At 53.9% G+C, this 18,695-nt stretch overlaps 1 protein-coding gene across 4 annotated transcripts in view; it reads right to left on the bottom strand.

Moving 5' to 3' along the window:
• Window positions 1–1,857: 1,857 nt before the first annotated feature.
• The window catches only part of DDX31 (DEAD-box helicase 31), a 71,095-nt gene continuing 54,257 nt past the window's right edge, over window positions 1,858–18,695 (bottom strand). For 2 of the 4 annotated variants that reach the window (XM_027035483.2, XM_053204448.1), the window contains 2 exons: window positions 18,087–18,255; window positions 1,858–2,163 (listed from right to left, as the gene is read on the bottom strand). In XM_027035483.2, the coding sequence (XP_026891284.1) occupies window positions 1,938–2,163; window positions 18,087–18,255 (395 nt within the window). In that variant the 3' untranslated portion in view covers window positions 1,858–1,937. Of the gene's footprint in view, window positions 2,164–18,086; window positions 18,256–18,695 lie in introns of those variants that run through there. The other 2 variants (XR_008290874.1, XR_008290876.1) reach the window with 2 other exon arrangements.

Raw genomic sequence — 18,695 nt, 5'->3', positions numbered from 1 at the left:
CTGCGACACAGAGAAATGGGAAAGTTTGGGAAATCGGAAAAAGAGGGACGATTAAAAATACGCACAAAATTAGAATATGTACAGTGGAATTAGGCTAAAGCTTTGCCTAATTGATGCCTGAAACGTATAATCTGTCAAGAGCCATAATAGGAGAAAGAGATTTATTTTAAGGTTGTTTAAATTTAGATAATATTAACCCTAAATCTGTTAAATCCATGTTTCTTTATTAACTGGGGGTAATATATTGATTCTACTTAGAAAGGGGCCCACAAAGCATCTATGGCAAGAAACCCTCACCTAAGTGTTTGCAAATTAGGCTGAAGTTCCATCTCCAAATTCTAGTCCCTTACACCCTCTGCCGGGAAGGTTCCCGAATGCCGCCCCCCCAGGAATGCAGGGCCCAGTCGACCTCTGGAGGAATGAGTGCATGGGGGGTGGGGGAAGCAGGGCTTCTCTTTGATCCTCCCCAATCACTGCCTTTAATCCTGTTTCTCACACAGCTGGGTTTTGTCTGTAAAGTTTGATCCCTCCTTTTCTCATCCAAATCATGTGACCCATTACACACGGAAATAAAAGAAAGGTGGCAGATTTCCCCAAGTCCGCTTCACAAAGTGCTACAGGGCTTTATTATTACTGTTGTTGTTAGAAACTTCACCAACCGTCCCTAAGAATTCCTATGTGACAGCCCTCGTGAGAAGGTCGTATTTTCCCTCCCGCAGAGGATTAGTGCTCACTGGGCTCACACTCGCCCTCTCCCTGGGGCCTCTGGTGTCGGTGCGAGCTACCCTCCACTGCCAGAGAGGGTCGGAGGCAAGGACGCTGGCCTCTCTGTGGACCCTGCAGACCGCCCATCTCGCAGCACTCTCATCCGCTCCTGGCCACTTGGTTCCTGTGGATCTGGAGGGTTGGTTACTGAAGTGGGGGCCTCATCATCCATCACAGGAGTCGGAAGACCAGGAATCCCGAGAAGGCGGAGAGAACAAAGCACCTCCCGGCACAGAGGTGCTGAGCTCTGGCCCCTCTCCTTCGGACGCCTCTGGAATCCCCGCGTCCAAATCTGGCAACCGGTCCGCCCCGGGGGGGGGGGGGGGGGGGCTTTCAAACCTCCAGGGCAACACAGTGGGGGAGGGGCAGCTGTGACCTGGGCCACACTACAAGGACCCCCGGACCCCAGACTTGAAGGCAAGATGGGACTCGATGGGAGAAAATGCTCGGGAGACTGGTGCCTTTTGACTTCAAAGGCAAAGAATAGAAAGGCAACAGTAAAAAGCATAAATAAATAAAAAAGGCACCAGTAAATCCATCAGCCATGAGACAGGAAGTTTTCCGTGGACATAAAAGAGGCGGCCAGGCACGTGAATGCGACGTGGGGCCTGGAGCTGCCTGCGGACGGACCCGGAGGCTTCTGACCCACGCCAAAACCAGTCAGCCCTCTGAACAAAGCACTTGTACATCGAGAAAACGTGTTGGATCTTTACCCTCTTCTTTAGCAAAGTGCATCCCAGTTTTAAAAACGCTATTTTATAAAATTCGTGTTAAGCAATGTGTTGATGGGGCAACTGAAGTAAAACTTTGAGACACCTTCAGAACACTGTCACCAGGAGGCAGGACGGGCCCTCGCGCTGCCACTCACACCACCAGGCTCTTGCTGGAGGCTGGGGGTGGGGGGGAGGGTGCGGCTCTGGTGCACTGATTGGCTGGTCTACACTAGGCTGACCCCCGCCCCCCACGGGATAAGGGCCTGGCTTCTCTGGGTCAGGGGCTTGTCTTGGGGGGGGGGGGGGCGGGCACCAGGCTTTCCCACAATGCTCCTGACAAGAACAGGGCCGTCAGCCCAGGTCTCCGGGCCTCCAGGATCCACCCCAAGCCCCAGGCCTGTGGAGGCAGAGCTGAAAACAAAAAACCAAAACACTTTTTTGGGAAGTCTCGGCCCCCAGTCAGTCTCTCTGGGTTTTTCCGTTGCACGGAGAGCGCTGCTTCTGTTTTCCCACAGCAGAGGCTGGGCGCCCGGTGCGGATGGCTCTGCATGGCTGGCTGCCGGGCGCCGCGTGTTTGTTTTGCTTTTTGACCTTGGCGACGCTGGCCTCAATCCCACTTGAGTATTCTGAACGCAAGATTTCAGCAAGGCGGTGTTTACCCCGGGTCTTCTTATGAAGGTCAGGCCTGAAGAAAGTAACACAGCAGAGGGGGGAAAGGAAACTTTATTATTTTTTTCTTTCCCATTTGGAAAGAGGCTGGTAGCAGCTGGTTCCGAGACTGTGGAACTGACATTTTTGTATTAACAGAAGTACAATCCCTTCAATAGTGCTTGTTTTGATATTCTATGCACCAGAAGATTAGATACGGCGCTGACAGATTTTCATAACGGTGGCAAAATATCATGGCATTTTTAAAAGTGAGGCTTTGTTCTGTGTTGTTTTCACGGAAAAAAAAGAACGATACGCACTCACACTCTGATGGCAAACGAAGTGTATGATACAGCAGTTTGCCAAAGGATGGGGGGAAAAACCCGCCTTGAAACTCAACGACATACAGCGGGTGAAAGCCGGCCAGCAACTCTGGGCAAGTAAGCCCCGTGTAGGTCAAAGCCCCGTCCTCCTGACGGGGCCCACACAGCACCCGGGGGTGGGGTGTCGGTCGCAGACACCTCTTCGCTGACTGAAGAGCCTCCTGTAGATATTTTTGACCTTGAAAACCCCAAACCCAGGGTCTGCATGGGCCGACGGGACGGCATCTGCCAGACCCACCGCTCTCCACCGACCACAGGCACGGGTGCGGAGCGAGAGGGAGGGCTCCCTGCCCCAACCCACGAGGAAAGTGCAAAAGGCTGAAAATCAATTTCAGGCGTTGAATACCAGTAACTGTTTTCAAGAGACAGCAGCCTCACCATTTGATCAGAAGATCAGAGGGAGAAATTGGTAGAAGTTCAACTGTACACAGGAAGGATGATTATGAATGTCTAAGAGTAAACGTTTCCCAGGACAGGATTTTAACCCAAATAAGAGCAAGAGAGCCATTCCACTGAACCCACACTGCTATGCCGGCCATTCCCTCAACTCCCGACAGCGGGGTCTTAGGGTTCTTGCAAAGGCACACGTCGCCCTCTGCAACGTATAGTTACAGCATTTTCTTGGTAATCGTCGGGGCTCAAGTGGACTAAAGTTGTACTCAAAATAGAACGGAACTCCTTGAAAACTCAAGAATTAGCAACGGGATCACTACTGCGCTCCTGAGCTGGCAGGAAAGGTGGTGGAGTCCCGTGACAGCGCTGGACCAGGCTAAGGCAATTACACCGAATTCCTCCACAGGGCGGGGCTCAAGCAACGGTGCGACAGGCCGAGCATGGTTTTCTACCAGGACGCACAGGGAAAAACACAGTCACCCTTTGTTGGGAAAAAAGGTCTGAGAATACGTTGATGGTAAGACTTTGCCATAAGGGTGCACGGATGCGTCAGTGACAGTGCCCTGCGAGACTGGGAGCAAACAAGGAAGTACTTTCGGGGTTCCACAGTCATGCCGTCCACCGGACAAGGGAGATATGACAGCAGCCTCGTTTCACAGACAAGGAAACTATTCTGGAGGAGCGTTAAGTACTTTGCCCAAGACCATCGAGTTCGTAGGTGCAGCAGCGGAGATGCAAACACAGGTCGGATGGACTGAGGCCTACGCTCCTCCCAGCAGGCTGCGGGTCCAGGGACAAACACTTAGGAAGATCTGGCAGGAGCCAGGGTGGCAGAGAACCACGGCCAGACACGGGGGAGTTCTGTGCTCACATGAGAATGTTGCAGGGGGACGGTGGGGGCAGCACCTGGATGACAGAGGAGGAAGGGGCAAGTGGGGACAAAGAGGAGAGCTGACGACGGAGGAGGCCGAATGACACAGCTCAGGCTCTCCGCTCGGTCTCCTCACCTGAACAAAGGGGACGATACTTAGAACAAAGCTCACAGGTGCTGGAAGGATTAGAGACGCACAGGCGGCTAGCGGGTGGCTGGCATGTGGGTTTCGGTCAATCAGTTAAAAATGAGGAAACTGAGGTGCCAACCGAGAGGCTCTCCAAGGCCACACGGGAGCCAGGCCTGACCCCGGGGGCCCTTGATGCCCAGGCCGGGGCATTTGGGGCTGCACCCCCTTCTCCTGCAGGGCACTCGTCCTAACTCCCCGGGGTGGTGGACCATGCTCCCTGCTGTGCCCGGCGGAGGGGGCCGCACCTGGGGGGGGGGGGGGGCGGCTGGCGCGTGGCTGGGAGGCGGCGGGAGCCAGGCCTGCAGCTGAGGGCACTAAACTTGTTCCAAACTGAAGGCTGCCAGTCCTTGTGCTTGTAGTTTATTTTTAGTCGGGTTGCATGACAGACGGAGTGAGAAGGTTCTGACAGGAAGAAATGCTTCCTCTTCCCCGTTTGAAGCCAAGTACTCACAATGTGTATAATTTTAAATCTAACAACCCGAGTTTCAAAATATGCAAAATTTCGGTCAAAATATCCTCCCCAGCATCGGCTCTGTGACTGCTCCTGCCACCGCTAAAGCAAAATAAATAACCAGAACCTGATCGGGGCGATTGATACCCTAACTGCCGACAGAGCAGGCACAGACAGCCGGAGCGGCACCCTTGCAGGCTCAGGCGCAGGCTGGCGGTCCTGCAGACGGAGCCGGAGGGACGGTGCGGGAGACCACACCGACGGCGGCACCACACGGGCGCCCTTCCGTCCCCGTCCCTCCCCAGACACATACAGCTGGGTCCCGGGCAGCGCGAGGTCCCTCCTGCCCGGCGGGTGCAGCGCGGCACTGAGTGGGCAGGGTTATTAAGGACCTTCGGGTCCACACCGTGGTGGGGGACACGTTGGAAGTGCATCTGGGAGATGGTCCTGCCCGCCTTCAGCTTCTGAGCTCAAAACGTCCTATCTTAGCATCTCCTTCTAGGCAACGTACTTTCGACCTGGGACCCAAACCCAAGCTCCGAGGCTCCTGGTGGTCCAGAGGGCAAGCGGGGTTTCGTCATTCAGACCCAGACCACCTCCCCAGGACCCGAGCCTCAGGGTCGACCCGCAGGGTTTTCCCCACCGCTGTGGGAGCAACAGGACCCAGCTTGGCTGTCTGCTGTTCCTTTGTTCTGAGGCCCAGTGCCGGGAAGGCGAAGTACAGATGGGAAGGTGGAACGTTCTAAGCCCAGGCCCGCGCTGGGCGCATGCGGCCGCTCGACTCCTCCTCCTGCCAAGCTGCACTTCTCCCAGGGACTTGCCAACTTTCTTGCCCTCCTTGCCCTCCAAATACTCAAACCCCTCTCAAATGGACTTCCCAGTCCACCAGAGTAATCCCGCAGTTACCAAGCAACAGATCAGTTTATCTAACCACAGGGAACTCCCTTGTAGTGAAGGCTCAATAACCCCCCTCGGTTACCAGGCTGGATTACCCTGCAGGATGGGCAGATGCCACTTTCACTGCCAATAAGGTGAAATCACAGCCTAATTAGTAAATCAATATGCCCACTAGCGTGACCACTGCAGAAGAGGGGCCTCAGGACCTTCTCGCACCTTTACGGACAGATTCACAGAAGGCTACGCCAGGTAGGAAGCCGCCCCAGCTCAGGATTGTGCTCATGGCATCCTCTTACAGGACAGAGTTTTTCACTTTACCTTCTTTAATTTATGTACTGTCAGATCAATCGGTACTTTCTTTTACTAAGTTTTACAGCTTTAGGATCAGGCTTAGAAGCCTTCCTCATGCTAGCGTTTAAAAACGTACAGGCAGGGGCGCCTGGGTGGCTCAGTCGGCTAAGTGTCCAACTCCTGATTTCAGGTCAGGTCATGATCTCACGGTTCACGGCATGGAGCCCCGAATCGGGCTCTGCGGTGACGGCGTGGAGATTGCTTGGATTCTCTCTCTTCCCCTCTGCCCACCTCTCCCCTGCTCATGCTCGTTCCCCCCGCCCCCCTCCCAAATAAATAAATAAACATTAAAATAAATGTTCAAGCATATTTTTCTTTAGTCTGCTACTGCCTTCCGTAATTCCATCTAGATTTTATTCTGGTTTAACTATTCCTTCCCAACAGTTATCCACAATAGTCACTGGACCATAAATCTGCTCCCCAGGACTTGAAACGCACTCCTGTGACTCTTTCTGATGCTGAGAACACTTCCTGTAGGCGACACTCGAAGAGATGATGAAAATGACAGTAGCCAACACTGAAGAGATCTACCAAATACATCAAAACAACACGTGAGCAAATACCACTGACGGGGGCGGTGAAGGGACTTAAAGATACAACAAGTCAGTCTTTCAAACTGGCCACCGACCTCCATGATGATTCTCCTGCTGACACTCCCGTGGCGCTGTTCTCGGCACTGGACAGGTGTTTAACTCGTCTACTTCACCCACAACCCCACGAAACGGCTACAGTTAGCACCCCCACGTTACTGGTGAAGGAAGAGAGACACAGGGGAGGGAGGTGGCGCCCAGGGTCACAAACCAGTGACGGAAGAGCAAGGACTCCAGTCCCGGAAATCTGACCCTGTGACTCATGCACTTAACCGCCGTGCTGTTAGGTTTCCACCAAAACCAGAAGCAAGCCTCCTGCACAAGATGTTTTTATGCCAAGACAATGTTCATGTTATCTCAAAATCTCAAAGACTCTTGGCGGCCCCGACGGAGTGCAACTGAAAAGTGAAGGTTGAATTAACTTAGGTGAGAAACAGCAGTTTAAAAAAAATCACACGATTTGTTCAATTCCATCACGGACACCAAGAAACCCATATAAGTATACTCGCCGTGGAAGTCTGCAGGGTATAAAAACTGTGACTCAAGGTTAACTTGGATTGTGGGCTGATGGGTGATTTTTAAGCTTTTCTCTATTTCCTGAATTTTTACAATGAACATGTATTATTTTTACGACCATAAAGAACAGTGTATTTGTTATAGGGAAAAAAAATCAAATGGTCGAATTTTGCCCTATGCCAAAATATCCAAGTCTTTTGACTTTTACTTATCAAAACCTCTTTGCTTTTCGCTTTTAGTTTGTTTGATTTTGTGTGAGAGTTTTCTCTTAAGACAGAAACAGACAGACTGAGGAGTAGTAAAATATACTTATTCTCTGATCTGAAGGATTCTTTCTGCATGTAAGCAAATGACCTAGGGACACAGTGAGAGCACCCCCCTGCCCCCCCCACACACCAAGGACTGAGGGAAGCAAGCCCCCAACTGGAAGGAAAGCCTGGGTCCTAAGCGATGCCAGTAGGAGACAGCGATGCTTTTAGAAGGCCTGAGGCAGACTCAAAAGCTTCCCCGTTCCCGCCTTGCCCTCATGGGTGAAGGAAAGGCAGCAGTCTGAGTGGGGTTTTGGTGGCTCTCGGATGACAGAGTTGCACACAACTCCAAGGAGAATCTGACAGGCAGTCCCTCCGGTGCAACCGAGCAGCTCAGGTAAGGAACCCGCTAGTGCGGGTGGTAATTCAGCCCACACACTATCAAGCCTTTCACGGTCACTGAAGGAAAAAGCAGCTGTATCAAGCCTCCTTTGGGGCGCCTGGGTGGCGCAGTCGGTTAAGCGTCCGACTTCAGCCAGGTCACGATCTCGCGGTCCGTGAGTTCGAGCCCCGCGTCAGGCTCTGGGCTGATGGCTCGGAGCCTGGAGCCTGTTTCCGATTCTGTGTCTCCCTCTCTCTCTGCCCCTCCCCCGTTCATGCTCTGTCTCTCTCTGTCCCAAAAATAAATAAAAAACGTTGAAAAAAAAATTAAAAAAAAAAAAAAAGCCTCCTTTAACCCGTGGGTTCTGTTTCGGCAGAGATGTAAGCTGGTGGGCGGACCGTCTCAAGGGCGCTTTCTTTGTGATTTCCTAGGACCAGACCAACGTTAGCTTCGGTAAGACTACCGGGGCCCCAGAAGACGCCCTACCCCAGGTGAGCCATGCTGTGGCGGATGGTCACTGCAGAAAAGTACCCGAGAGTGACTCTGTGGACACAGAGATTGATAAAAAGCGGGTTTCCGCCTAACATCCAAGAACAAGACCCAGTGAAAAGCAGAAAAGATCTCTGAGCCCCGGGCTGAGGGCAGGCATGCTGCCAGGCCACGCAGATCACAGGCAATCAATACATCGACGTCATGATCGATTTTGCTGCCCGGCAGAGCACGCACAATGAAAGAGAGGACAGAGATAATGTTCAGAGGTAGCAGAGGCCTAAAAGGGAAGAGAGAAATCAGAATCCCAGAATTGGACGGGAACCTCAAGATTATTTGCCCAAGTGGCAGAAACCGTTAGAACAGCTCTGGCAGGACTTGGGCCCGGACATCACCAGGCAGGGTGGCCATGCCTAGCCGATGTCCCCGTGGAGTCAACAGCTCTCTCCAAGCTTAGGTTCCCCCCCATGTCAGAAAGTGCCTCCACCTACAGGCCTAACGGGCATGACTGAGTGCTTGACACGTTTTAATTCTCGGTGAAAATATGACGATGGAGAAATACCAAGTGGGCATGGAAACAGTCAGGTGTGTCTGTAACCGGTCTGACTACATCCTAAATGTGCTGCCTGAGACTGATAAGCTGGGGACAGCATTTCAGCACCAAACCCCAGAGCTCAGCCCTGTGGGCCCGTCCTGTTTGACATGATCGATGTCTTGGATGATATCATGAGGCATATTTGTCACATCGGCAGATGAAAAGCAGCCTGCAGGGACAGCGGACACCCTGGACGACAGAACACCTGCAACACCCTGGCAGGCCAAAGGGACAGGCCTTGGCTAAAGGGTGAACAACACTGGGGCACGTGCACCGTCCTGCTCTTCAGGCAGAGCAGCTGGGTGGTTTGAACTCTCACACGTGCAAACAGGGACTCGGTTGGCCAGTTTCAACCTGAGCCCCAGGACGGCCCAGATGCCAACAATGCGGGAGGCCTGGAGCCAGGAGGCCAGGGTGCTCGGTCGCACTGAGGGAGCCAGGCCGGTGCTGAGCCCCGTGTGAGTGGTAGCCTCGGTCCCTGCTCCCACCGTTAATAGGCCAATAGATGTGATCGCTCTCCTCTTCTGTGCTGGTCCGTCTCTCCTGCACGTTTGGGTAGTTCCATGACCCGGATTTGGAAAAGAACCCCGGCTGGGAGAAGAGCCGCCCAGAGGACGGACTGTGACGGACGAGCAGCTGGGGATGCTGGCGCCGCAGGGCAGAGCCAGCCCCTCTGACGGGGAGGACCCCGGGGCCGTCCCGCACGGGCTGTGGGGCTGAGTCTGGCCAAGGCCCTATCTCTCCCCGGGCCAGTCTGCTCACTCTCAAAAGGATTCGGGGAACTAATGAATCGAGGTGCTTCTCACAGTGCCTGTTGTGAAAGCCCCCATCCAGCGTTGACTGTTATTGTTATTAACAGTATGGAAAAGAGGAGAGGCAGGAGATAAGGAGCCATCATCAGATACCCGACACGTGTCATGTGGACCAGGGACGGCTTTGATCAATGATAACAACACCTTGTATTTTTGTTTGCATATCATGCACATTCAGCATTAGAATCTCACAGAGACCACAGAGTGGAAAATGAAAGTGGTCCATGGGGGCTCAACTTCAGCAGCTCTAACGGGGAGCCGAGTCCCCGCTGTGCAGGTGGCGAGCACCCACGGCTGGGAGGCCTGGAGCAGAGGCCTTCAGGACCCAGGAGCCATGCAACAGGCAGGTCAAGGGCAGAGTGTGGCGGGAGCCCTCGGGAAGATTTCCCATAAGCGCTCACCCCTCTTACAGACTCAGAGAGGGGGAGTCCCGGGGGGGCGGGAGAAAGCAGCATTTACCGAGCAGCCACCCCAGGCTCAGCACCGGGCTACATGTCCGGAACCCTTCTGCACACCCCAGGGCCCTGAGGGCTGCACGACGCAGGTTCGTTGTTGCCATGGCTGGGATCAAGCTGGGGACACCTGACTTCAGGCCCAGGCACTGCACCCTCTGGACCTGAAAGGACACCAGGGAAAAAGCAGGATCCAGATCCTCCCTGCGATCATCTCTTATCAGAGATCTTTCGAGGCAACTGCCCTGCAAACATAAAGCTTCCACCACCACTCTGGGGTTGCTACCCTGACGGTTTCACATCAAGTTCTTCCACATACGTAACCAAATGGACTCCTGCTTTAAAGTCCGTTTCTTCGGTTACAGGAATAACTGCTCACACAGGAAAACACCCGCGGTGGGGCTCAAATACTTACTTTGCCCAACACCAACTCTAGAAACTGGAACCTTCTACAAGGGGTATGTGAGGCAGCAACAAAGTGCTGGGATGTGGGCTCCAGGCTCTCTCAGACTTGGGGCCAGGGGAGCAGGCACGCCCCCTTTCCCCTGGGTTCGCGGGACCGGCCTGGGGCTCAGCGAGACACACACAGGGCCTCAGCAGAGCCGAGGGCGCACGGAAGCCCTTAAGGGTCCCACGCCACTGCTCAAACTGCATCCCTCCTCTCGATTACTAACTAGTTAAGATGTTACTCTCCACTTCAGACTGTGGCTCTAACACCAGGGCCAGAATGAAAGGGACATCTGGAAAAGACGTAGAGTCACTTCGTGATGGGCTACAGCAGGACGCACAACTTCCTACTCAAAAAGGGGCCCGTGGACCACGGGGATAGATCAGAGGCATGGGTCACCCCAGGAGGGGTGAGGAGGGGTTCAGGGTGACGTGTAGCAAGGGGAGAGCTGGGACCGTCACGTTCTTTCCTAGCTCTCCGATGGTGCGAACCAGGAGAGCTCCGAGCACGGCCAATGTAAGGAAGAGCCGGGCATTCTCCTGTTGCCCGCAGCCTCGACTGCCGTCCGCCGACTCATGCTGGGCCAGCTGCGTCTTCCACCTCCGGTGCCTGGAAGGCTCCAACAGTGAACGTGACCGCCCGAGCACCCTCCCAGGAGAGGCCGGCTGGGTTCCTGTTCTTTGTTATCGGCCTGGCCGCTTGACTGAAAACACACCCTGTGGTTCCCGCTGTCTGCAGGTGACCCAGGTGTGGAGAAAGAGCAGGATCACCGTGAAATCCCTCTAATCGCCTCATTAGCCGGGTGGGGATGAGGGTGTGTTTGTTCCACGAAGAGGCACAGGGCTGGTAATTGCATGGTGTCAGAGGGAAAGAAATAGTGGTAGCAGCAAAAGGCCAAATGTAAAAGCTGCGTGTGCACAGCAGTAATTAAGCCAAAGCCCGGAAAGGCAGGGCCCACGGTACCTGAGCGGAGAGGAGGGAAGGGAATTATAACTGGATCTGCACCGCGTGACCCGAGTGGAAGAGGCAGGCCCTCCACGGGAGCCTGTGCCCACACCGCGCTGCTTCCTGGAGCTGCCCGTGCCCGTGATGAGCTCACTAACCTACAGGCGGCTCGCTGACACGCAGTCCCTGAGCAAGGACTGTGTGCCGTGCTGTGTTTCCCATCAGAAGGGACGTGGCCACGTTCCACAGAATTTTTCCTGTCCCCTGGCCCCGTCTGGACAAGATTATATTCTCCTCCGTACAGATGTCCCACAGAGATAACGCAGTGTGGACTTCAAAGAGACCCATCCTGTGTGTGCCTTGCCAGAGAGGCCAGTAGAAGATGCTCCTGTCTACAATCCATGCAGCTCATCCAGGTTCTACGTTAAAACAGTATTAATTAATCCTAACTTGAATCAGACATACACTCGGCCAGCATCTGGCTGTCCTGCTGCATTAAGGAGGACACCCCGTCGCCCGCTCCGAGGACCTGGGTCTACATTTTTGAGAACTGTTAGTCAACTTATGACCACCTCCATCCCCCTCTTCAGGACTTGAGACTTTACTGAACCATGGTCTCCCGGGATGGGGCCTGGGCACCTGTACTATATATAGCTCCCCAGGGGAGCCTGACAGCGGACTCTGCTCCCTTGCTCCACAGGACACCTTCTGCCCTTGAGGCTACCTCTGGCGGTCCTTAGCTGTTTCCCCTGGTCTCCAGGCTGAAGCCGGGTGATCTGACCTTCCAGTGGGGCGTCTGCTCTGGTCCTGTGGAGGCAGGGCAGAGGCCCCAGCCCTGAACCTGCTCACGCCCATGCTATGTGGGCTGATCCCCAAGCCGCCTCCACCCATGAAGTCAGGGACACTGGTTCAGAGGAAGGTGGCCCCGTCTTGTTCTCCCGGGACAGCCTGGCTGAGTGCAGCGTGCTCTGAAAAGCAGGTGTCCCCCTACCCCCTTGCAGGATTTGCTGTTTGCTGGGTCCACTGAACAGGCAAGAGGCATTTCCCTCTTTTTCTTATCTTTCTTTCCTTCCCACTGTGCCCTTCCTCTCAGAATTACAGGCCGCCGGCAGGTTCTGTTTATCTATCCACGTGGTGCCGGGTACCACGGGAGCTGCTGGGGATGAGAGGAGAAAAACCAGACAGGGTCTCCACCGCAAGATGCACTCGAGAGATGGACACGCGCCACCCGCACACACAGACGGCGGTGTGGGGTGAGGGAAGGCTGAGGTGCCAACCCGGGCAGGCGGCCCAGAGAAGACCTCCTCGCAGGAGGCACTGAGTCCAAAGACAGAAAGCAGGGAGAGGCCCAGGTCCCCCGGGCACTCGGCAAAGGCCCTGAGACAATGGGGAAAACGGGGGCCACGCAGGGCCGCTGAAGAGGGGGCTCGCCGTTGTCACTTGCCTTAGTCATCAGAGCAAGGAGATGCACCGGAAGGCTGGCGGCAAGGGCGACAGGTGAGGGTGCGGAGGCTCTGTGGCCTGGGGCCGGGTGTGAGAAGCCAAGGGAAGAGACCAGGAGGTGACCAGAGGGGTCAGAGGCAGTAGCGCTACTCCGGATCTGACCCGCATGCAGGGGGTTTACACAGAGATCCCCACGTTCTCTAGCGTGGCTTTGTCTCGCCTCTGATCTCATGTTTGGCCAATCTTTTACAGAATAACTGGCTCAATGAGATTGAGAGAATTTTCACAGTGGGCAAGATTCCAGGTGTGCCTTCAGCTAATTAAGTGATACGAGGGAGGTTGTAAATGCCACATAAAAATTGGCAGGCAAGCTGCTCCTAATGATGAGAATATTGCTTTACAGGAGGTGCAGCTGCAGCTTCTTGATGCCCGTCTTGGAGCGGACCGGTTCCACGTTTTCAAGGTTGTTCCTGATGCGACAAGCTCAAGGGTGCTGAAAAGCTGACCGCTTGACCGCACTTCCCACTCCCCGGCCCAGGATACTCACAGGTGCGGTGAAGGCCGGCAGAAAGAGCCACCAGCACTGTCACCGCCACGTGCTCCCGTGTGTTCACGTCTGACCCCGTGTCGATGCTGGACACTCACCGCCTGGCGTGGTCCTCACACAGCACTGTGAGGCTCCCGTGCCCGTTTGGGAAGCCAGGGGACTAGGCAGAGAGTCGCCGAGTCACTTGTCCCAGGGCAGACAGAAGAGGCTCAACCCCGGCTCAACCCCTGTGTGGCCCTCCCTTGGGCGGCACCTAAGAACCAGAGGCCCTAGAGCACCAGTGAGGACGGGAGCCCTTCGCAGTTACCGAACGGCCACTGGACAGGCGACGGTGGCAATCGGAACAAGTGACAGGGCAAAGGCTTCAAAAAGGAAAAATGCCCCGAGTAGGGCTGTGCAAAACGTCCAGTTTGAACGTTAGTGCTAAAACCCGTGACAATTCAGATGAGAAAACTCTGGCAGGCACCTCCACACGAGGACGTCTACTTGGTGTAGAGAAAACACTGGATCTAGAACTCCGGGGGGACAGATGCTCTGCGGTGCCCGGGTGCCGGGGGTTCTGACCCAAGGGCAGGACCCAGGGGAGCCAGCCCCGTGTACCCTCCTGTCACTGACCACGGCCCGCCGAGCACAGGCCCAGCACACCCAGACCCAGTAGTTAAGGGTTAAGAGATCCTTCTAGATGGTTTACTTGTTTGGTAAGAGCAGGAACTTCGTGGTCACACTTTGACCGGGCTGGCTTGAGCACATGTGTATGGTGCATCTGGGGGCTCAGTCAGTTGAGCAACTGACTTCGGCTCAGGTCATGATCTTGTGGTTCGTGAGCTCGAGCCCCACATCGGGCTCTCTGCTGTCTGTGCGGAGCCTGCTTCAGATCCTCTGTCCCCACCCCCCCCCCACCCCTCCCACACTGGCACACTCTCAAAAATAAGCAAACATTTAAGTGAAAGAGAAAAAGGAAATGTGCATAAATAAAACTGCATTTCTTTTAAGAACAGCCAACAACTTGGACTGTTGTTGCTCTACTAATTCTAAAAGGAGGGAGCCGAGAACAGAGGAGCATAGTTATTGGATTACTGATAAAGGCGACGTCCAAGATGTTTCTAGGCACGAAGGAAAACATCAGAAAGACACAGGTGGCATAAGCCAGGGGTAGACAAGTCTCAGGTAGCTACAAATTACATCGTGGGGGCAGAGCAGTGCTTTCATGATCACAGCACAGAATTCACGAGATAGTTGGTTAAAAGCAGCAGGCTCGCTCTCTCGTACTGTCGCAGTAGCACTGACACCGTAACGCATTGTATTCTTGAACCACTCTCCACAGTGTGTAAGGGAGGTGAGGAACTCGCAGCCCCGCACGGCGGGCCTGCTCACTACTCGTGTGTGTCACCGCCTAGACAGACAGACGCCCTGGCCGACAACACCACTCTGCCCTCCCGAAGCAGACGGTACCGGGTCCCCCCGTCTCCTGGGAAGATGGAAATTTTGGAAGGTATGTTATCTTTGCTTCTCAGGAACCGCGGAGTCTACCGAGCTTCAAATCAGAACCGCGTTTCACAGAAGGAAAATGCTGTGTTTGTGATGGATGTTGCTAAGGGGCCATTCAATATTTTACCAACAGCACCGACTCCCTGTGTGCACGTCTGTGTCGGTGTTTGGGGTGGGGGGTGGGGGGCTGTCTTGGCAGGTCTGCGTGTCGGTGTCAGAGGAGTTTTGTAACTACGACTGCATCTGTGTGCAGGGGAGAAGCATTTTGTGTTCCCTTTCAGAACTAAGGACTGAAAAGCGGATACAGACCTGGTGATAAAGATCTCGTTTGGGGAATGTTATCCTTTTTTTGTCTCAACAGTGGTCAAGTAAAGGAATAAAGGCATACGGATGAGATAAAACTTCCCTTTGTCACTGCGTGGAAACCATCTCCTTCGCTAACCTGCCCTTGCTTCATGTTTTAACACCCAGACGAACCCCTTGTTTGGTGCATGACGAGGTGAGACAGGATTCTGCTCACAGTGGCATGGACTTGGTCCACAGGTATCAGAGGTCTGCACACAACGTAGAGCTACTCTAGGCAGTTAACCCCATGACACAGAATGCAGAATAATTTGGAGGATTCAGTGCTCCAAACTGGTCCACCCCAGGAAAGCAGAAGGAACCACTCCCTTTCTTGACAGATGGATTTCAGAGGAGACGCCTGAGCTCAGAACAATCACTGTGGCCACAGCATAACTCTCTGCACTCTGTGGTGTGTAACGGACTTTTCTTCCCAGTCCTCAAAAAGCAGCAACTGGCATCTGCTTGAGCCCTGACTGAGGTGCGGAAAATCTGTCCCGTCTTCTCTGCCGCTCACCCTGACCACAATTATACGGTCTGTGTGCACGTTAGCTGCCAAGTCATTCTTCTTCCAGGAGTGACAAGATTCCCCCCCCCCAAAAAAAAGGTGCCTACTGTATCCTTGAGCGCCGTCTGCGTTCGCAAGGCAGGGGTGGGGTGGGAGGATGTAAGAGTGCAGCGAGAAATGCCTTCAAAAGAAGGGCATAACAACCGAAAAAGTAGCTGTAACTGAGTGGTGACATGGCCAGAACAGAGAGCGGTATTGTCACGGGCGGAGTAATCCTGTGACACACTGCTGTCACTCACCACCCGGCTCCCTGCCGCGCCAGCCAGACATCAAAGGCTGCCCCATACCATCTTACATGCTCCTTATCGGCTAATCAGCCCATTCTTCCCTAAATAAAGCCCTGTTAAATCCCCTGCTCACAGGGGTATGGTAGTCCTGGTGCCCATCTGCTAGCAGGGTCAGCCGAAGCAGGAGGCGGCGGCTTGCTCTCTCCCTAGTGGCTTCTCAAGGTAAGGACAATGCTGGCTGGCTCCGAGTCCCCCTCCCGACTGCCTCCCTGCCTTGCTGCTCTGCTTTCCAGGATCTGGGTAAGAGCTGCGGACATCCCAGCCTGAAGAGCTGCTCTCTGGATTAACACTTGCTAATGAAGTTCCCACTCATAAAGGTAGATGAGCCGCTAACAATGAAATATCGGGACTGCATTGATTTGCGGGGATAGGAATCGGCAAGATCTGTGTTTCTCACCAGTGATCAACTGGCAGGAGTGTTCCGATCTTCTCAAAGTGCCAACGTTTTAGAGACGGTGGCAGGATGGCCTGGCTTCCAGATCACTAGGAGGTCCCCCTCAGACCTGACTGCAAGCCTCACACATTCGAAACCAAAGTGGGCACGCGGAAATACCAGCTACTTCCGACCCCAGGGCAGCAACCTGACTCTGGCGCACAGCCGTAGTACATCTGAGGCATCTTCTACCTCCCGGGAGGACGGGCAGGGAAGTCTCTAGCCACAGCCCTGCCCAGGACAGGTAGCAGGGGCAGCGGGCAGTACCCTGAGCCTCAAAACCGCCTGGAAGACACGAGAGCTGGATGTGTCTTAGCCTTGTCTGGGCACGGATCAACAGCGGCATGTGAACTACCTGCCTGACAGAATTACTGAGGTATGGTCTTACAGGAGAGGTGTTAATACAAGAAAAAAAAAATCAAGCATCTTAAAAATTCCAAAAATGGGACTAGAATTAGGCAAACTTTATCCATTACTAAGAGCCTTGTAGGTGCCACACCCTGAACAGATCAGGTTGGATGTTCCAGAATCTTAACCCATCTGGTTTCCAGATTTCTGTCCTAAGGTGATTCATCTGTGCGGCCCGTCCTAATGCTGAGTCTCAAAACAACCTTGTGAAATAGCTACAAAACACTGATTTCCTTCTCCTTGCTGCAGCTGAGGAAACGGAGGCTCTGAGAAGTAAAGCAAAGATACGGCCCAAAGCTCAGAAGCTCACAACAGAGCGGAGCTGGAACTGAAGTCCAAGTCCCCTGCATCTAAGACCAGCGATCGTTTCCCTACACCAGGCAGTCCACTCCGCCTTTTGTCACTGCATCCAGAGAACCTGGGCCCTGACAAGTGATGGTGCACGAGCAAGCGGGCATGTGGCGGGAACTCGCAGGGAAGTGTGGCACACCCCCAGATTCTCACAGTCAGGGCAAGTGTACTTTGACATTTGTAATTCATAAGCAAATAAAGGATGTGCCATGCAAAAGAATTGTCCAGAGCATTCAAGGATTCTCTGCTTGTTCAGTGTTTCCTTCCCACTCACATGCTGCACAAGTGGTGATGGCAGTCCGTCCCTGAGTCCCCATGCAAGCGGTCCATGGCTCCTGCAAAGGGGCTGGGTCCTCTTACAAATGTCTTTTGCTGAGGGGAATCATCTCAGGACCTCCTGGAACTGTGGAGGTGGACCCAGAGCCCAGCCTCCGACCTGCAGGGCAGCGCTCTTCACTCTCACTAGGACCTCTGGACAGTTTACCACGTGCCTTTGAGGGAGGGTGAGAGTCTCACGCTCGCACCGGCCTCTGCCCTCTGTGGGCGCTTGGCACCAGACGCACGTGTCAGCACCAAGGAGAGCGACCAGTGCAGTGAGTCCCCACGCAGCCCCTCCCACCTCCCCAGGACAGGACCAAACTGATCTCACAGAACACACCAGAAGTTTTCGTACAAGTCCTGGGGGGCTGTTCAGGGTGAACCACGGCACATCTGAAGCTCCGACTCCAGAAAGGCCCCACGTTACTCTGCTGGTGGGCAGTGGAGGCAACCCAACCAACAGGTTTGTCTTGCTGCCCCAATAAACCCCACCACCATCTGGACCCAACAGGAGACACCATTGCATTTCTGCAGGTGCCTTAAAAACATTCAGATTAAGTATTTTTCCTCTCGTTCCAAGCACTTATCACACTTCGAGAGGGGCGGACACTGGTGACGATTCAGCACAAAACCCAAAGAGGGAAGTTTGCACCCATCACGCAGCAGCCTGCCCCACCACCGCCCTGCTGTTGTGTGCACAGAGCTCTCCAAACCCACCTCACTTCCAGCCATCTGTCCCAGGGCAAGTTCAACTCATCTTACCTGTTCAGGTTTCCTTTTCTTCTCTTTACAGCCGAGACACCAAGATTTTGGGGGGCATCTCTCAGCCCAAAGCTCTTAGCCACATGACCAAGGTGCAGCGATCGGACGTGGAAGATGTGCTTCAGCTCCCGGGGGTATGTTGCATAGGCTCGAATGAAGGACTGCAGAGCTGGGAGGAAGAGGAGGGTGAGGGAGGCCGTCAGGATGGGGTCTCGAAGCGCCCGGGCCTAATGGCTGTCCTACGCACTTTATCTTGCCAGGCACCCTGAGACAGTCAGGACAGTACAACCTAAATCTTTCCTGGTGTATTTTCTTTTTAATTCATCAAAAGAAAAATCTACAGGACACAAGTATCACTTGAGTAAACCCAATAGAATTTCAGATTTTACTGTGTAGTGTGCAAGAACCCTAGAGGGCAGTGGCCCTCTTTTCTCCTCACTATATGGTCTTGGGGCCTTGCACAGCAGCTGGGACACGGCAGCAGGCAGCTGGTCAGTGTTTGTCATAGAAACGAAAGACAGAATGAGTGAAGAAACTAAGACATGATCAATGTGGTATTTTCTCATGAAAAATGAAATCATCAGACTTTTATATTAGGAAAAAATTTTC

Source organism: Acinonyx jubatus, chromosome D4 (assembly GCF_027475565.1).
Source record: "Acinonyx jubatus isolate Ajub_Pintada_27869175 chromosome D4, VMU_Ajub_asm_v1.0, whole genome shotgun sequence".
Classification (NCBI taxonomy): Eukaryota; Metazoa; Chordata; class Mammalia; order Carnivora; family Felidae; genus Acinonyx; species Acinonyx jubatus.
This window is presented reverse-complemented; position numbering and strand designations above follow the sequence as displayed.